Raw genomic sequence first — 3,273 nt, forward strand, 5'->3', positions numbered from 1 at the left:
TCATATTTTGATAGAGATGAGTGAAGAGAATAACGTCAACTATTCTTTTTGAACTAATACTAATGACAGTTTTGCAAGTTGCGTCTTTTTTTAATTCTCATCAAAATACGTGAAATCTTGACGTCGAATATAGATACGTGATTTATGGAAAAAAGGATTGAGATACGTTCTCTTAAATCGAGAATCTCGGTTACTCTTTCTCTGGTGATTTCCCTGAGACACTTTTTTCACATGAAGGGACGTTGAGTTAGACATTCGTGTTTTTCCAGTTGGATTCAATTTTTAACATTTTGTAACAACCTTAAACTCTGCTTGTAGCGAACCTACCCGAAACGTTCCCCGATGGCCCGAGATGTGTTGGAGCACTACCAGAAAAAACTTGTAAAAAAAACCCCGTCAAAATCGAACGACATAGACTCGAGCTCCTCGAGTGAGGACGAGGCGCCCCCAAAACCCCGAATTAACGGGACGACAAAACTCCAGAAGAAGAAGGCCGTCTCCTCAGACTCCGACACAAACAACCACTCTAACTCTTCAGAGAAAAATTACTCGCAGGGAAAATCAACAGCTGCAGCGAAGCATGCAACCAGATTAACACTCAACGACTCTCCTGCGAGCTCCTCAGACGAAGAGAAAAACTCCAAGCCCATTGTCTCATCTACAGCAAGATCGCCAGCTGCTAAAGTCCCGGCGAAGAAACTAGAGTCTTCGAGTGACACATCAGACTCTGATGAAGACTCCAAGGCGAAAGCTGGCACTAAACCTCAAACGAAACTGCAGGTGAAATCCCAGATGAAGAAACAACAGAAGTCAGTAGAGCATGGTTCTTCAGAGGATGAGGAAGTCGTCAAGAATGCTCCGAAGGGTGTGACTGCCAAGGCTAAAACGAAGGTTTGAGCTACTGTCCAGTATTATTCCCTTGTAGTTCCTTGTTGAACCTCGGATTATTTTTATAATGAGTGAACTTAGACGCAAATATCAAAATATGTTAAATTCACAATTTCCATTCATAAAGGCATATTTTGGAAGATTCAGGATGTCCAGCCGACAGGGAAAGCTGGAAAACCGAGAATTGCCCATAAATTCAATTGATCTAGAAAACTCAGGAACATGCTCAAAAATTACGCAAGCTTTTTCTAATTCTTTGCTTGAATTTTCATTCCCCTAATTAATCAAAAGGAAATTTTTACTAGGTGATCAATCAAAACAATACGTTGCCACCTCCAGTTAATATAGAATGTTTTTACCTACGTACTTCACTTATTCGTGAATTCTCAAATGTACTATATGGATAATTCTACCAAATATCACTGGGCAAATTCAGTCTTTAAATTGATTATATTTTTTTTTTGTTTCTTTGCATTACTGATGACTAGAATAGAGGACTCTCCGTCTGGTGTGCTCTCTATTAATTAAAAAATTGATAGAAAACATTCAATGAAAGGAGAAATACCAGGGTCGCAGAAAAAATCGGTTTTGGTGAAAATTCACATTTTAACATTCCTGTTCCCATTTTCTCAATAAAGGAGGGATAAAAGATCAAATGAGTATCATTTACGTTTAACTCATTGCGGCACGAAGATCACGAGGAGTATCGATGTGAGAAGAGTGGGGGGTCCGGCAGAGTATTGGTGCGCCATAAGGAAAGCACGGCAGCGCACGCACACCACCACATTACGGAGCGTGTGTGTGCTACCGTAGGAAAACGTTTCGTGCCGCAATGGGTTAAGGATAATAAGTTCAACATGACAAAGAACGAATTCGATTAACTAGGCATATCAATCAATTGAATGGACTAGAATGAATATGAAGCAAAAATTAGATACTGTCGAGAATGTTTCTACCATTAGGGTATTTGATTAATTTTGTCAAGAAAAATCAAAGAAAAGTCAGGGAATTTGTAGGGAATTTCTAACTAGATACCCTGCCTAACTTTTAGACAAAATTATAGATTCTTACTGAAAGTTACACTCCGATTTGTAGAAAAATTCGTCGATGTTCTATTAAATTCTGTGATTTTCCAGGAGAGTCGAAAAAAATTTCTAGTTTTAATAGAAAACTCAACAAATTCCTCCAATTTCATAAAATTAGAAGATAATCGAGGAAATTCTCTTTTTTTTCCCTTACTATTCGTTACTTTCTGCCTTCCTTATTGTGTAACTGACCCTATTCCAACCCTATGCATGCGGCTGTGGATCCTACACTGCACCATATTGTACTCTCTTATAGAACATAGAAGTGACCTGGAAAACTGCAGAAAAACCCTGTCGATATCGGCGGTTGTTCTATTAGTAAACTGCCGCTCACCAGTGAAAGTTGAAAAATTCGGTTCCACGGGGAATCGAACTCACAACCTTGAGACCACTAGGCGAACGCCTTGTCACTACGCCACCGACGTCTGTAAAATGCTCTAGTTCTCTTGAAAATTCGAAAAAATTCATTGAATTGAAAATCCTATCAATTTTCCTGATTCATTTATAAAGAATTCGAGGAATAGCCAGAAATTAATCCAGAAAAGGTTGCTATTTTTTCTATAGGCTTTACATTCGGAGATATTCATAGGAAATTGGTCCTTTCAAATTCGCCGTAGACCCGACTTTGTATATTTATGTTTGATACAACTCTAACTATTGCAAAAATTTTCACGTTCTGGATTGATTTTGTGGTTATTATGTGGTGGATGAAGATCGTGATGATGTAAGAAATGGTGACAAGGTTTTGGTGACATTTTTTTCACTTGAGGATGATAGGGCGAGATAGAGGAAATCATAAAAATGCAACGACCTTCATGGATTTTTTTCAGTACGTTAATGAATCAATCAAGAAACGATGTGCAAAAATTTAGATAGCCTAGATACAGGGCAACAACAAAAATAAATCCTTAAGGTAATACTCATACACGAGATTACATAGAGCATCGATAAGTTCAGCTGTTTTCCTACATTGCTGACTAGTCGATCATGAAGGAAAAATGCAAAAATTACCGATGCCCTATTCAACATCATGCATGCGTAGCAATTTCAGGATTTATTTTTGTTGTTACCATGTACCTAGGCCATCTGAAATTTCGCACATCGTTTCTGAATTGATTCATTATCGAACTAAAAAAAATCCATAGAATTGGTTGCATTTTTATGATTTTCTCCACCTCGCCCGAACATCCTTAAAGGTACGCCGAATTAGTAATTCGTTTCCTTCTAATTGAATTAAATTTTGAACATCTCCACACAAGAATCTTGATTTCTGCTTACAGCCGACTCTACCGAAAGGTTG

The 3,273-nt window shown here is 38.1% G+C and overlaps 1 protein-coding gene across 1 annotated transcript; it reads left to right on the forward strand.

Annotated features, from left to right (window-relative positions):
• Window positions 1-318: 318 nt before the first annotated feature.
• On the forward strand, window positions 319-891 carry LOC107047518 (nucleolar and coiled-body phosphoprotein 1-like; the record flags this gene model as incomplete). Its single annotated transcript, XM_015270293.1, has 1 exon — window positions 319-891. A coding segment is annotated over one exon (573 nt), but the record flags the coding sequence as incomplete, so codon positions are not given.
• Between the last annotated feature and the right edge of the window lie 2,382 nt (window positions 892-3,273).

The sequence above is a fragment of the Diachasma alloeum genome, unplaced genomic scaffold (assembly GCF_001412515.2).
Source record: "Diachasma alloeum isolate Michigan unplaced genomic scaffold, Dall2.0 Dall_scaffold_63553, whole genome shotgun sequence".
Lineage (NCBI taxonomy): Eukaryota > Metazoa > Arthropoda > Insecta > Hymenoptera > Braconidae > Diachasma > Diachasma alloeum.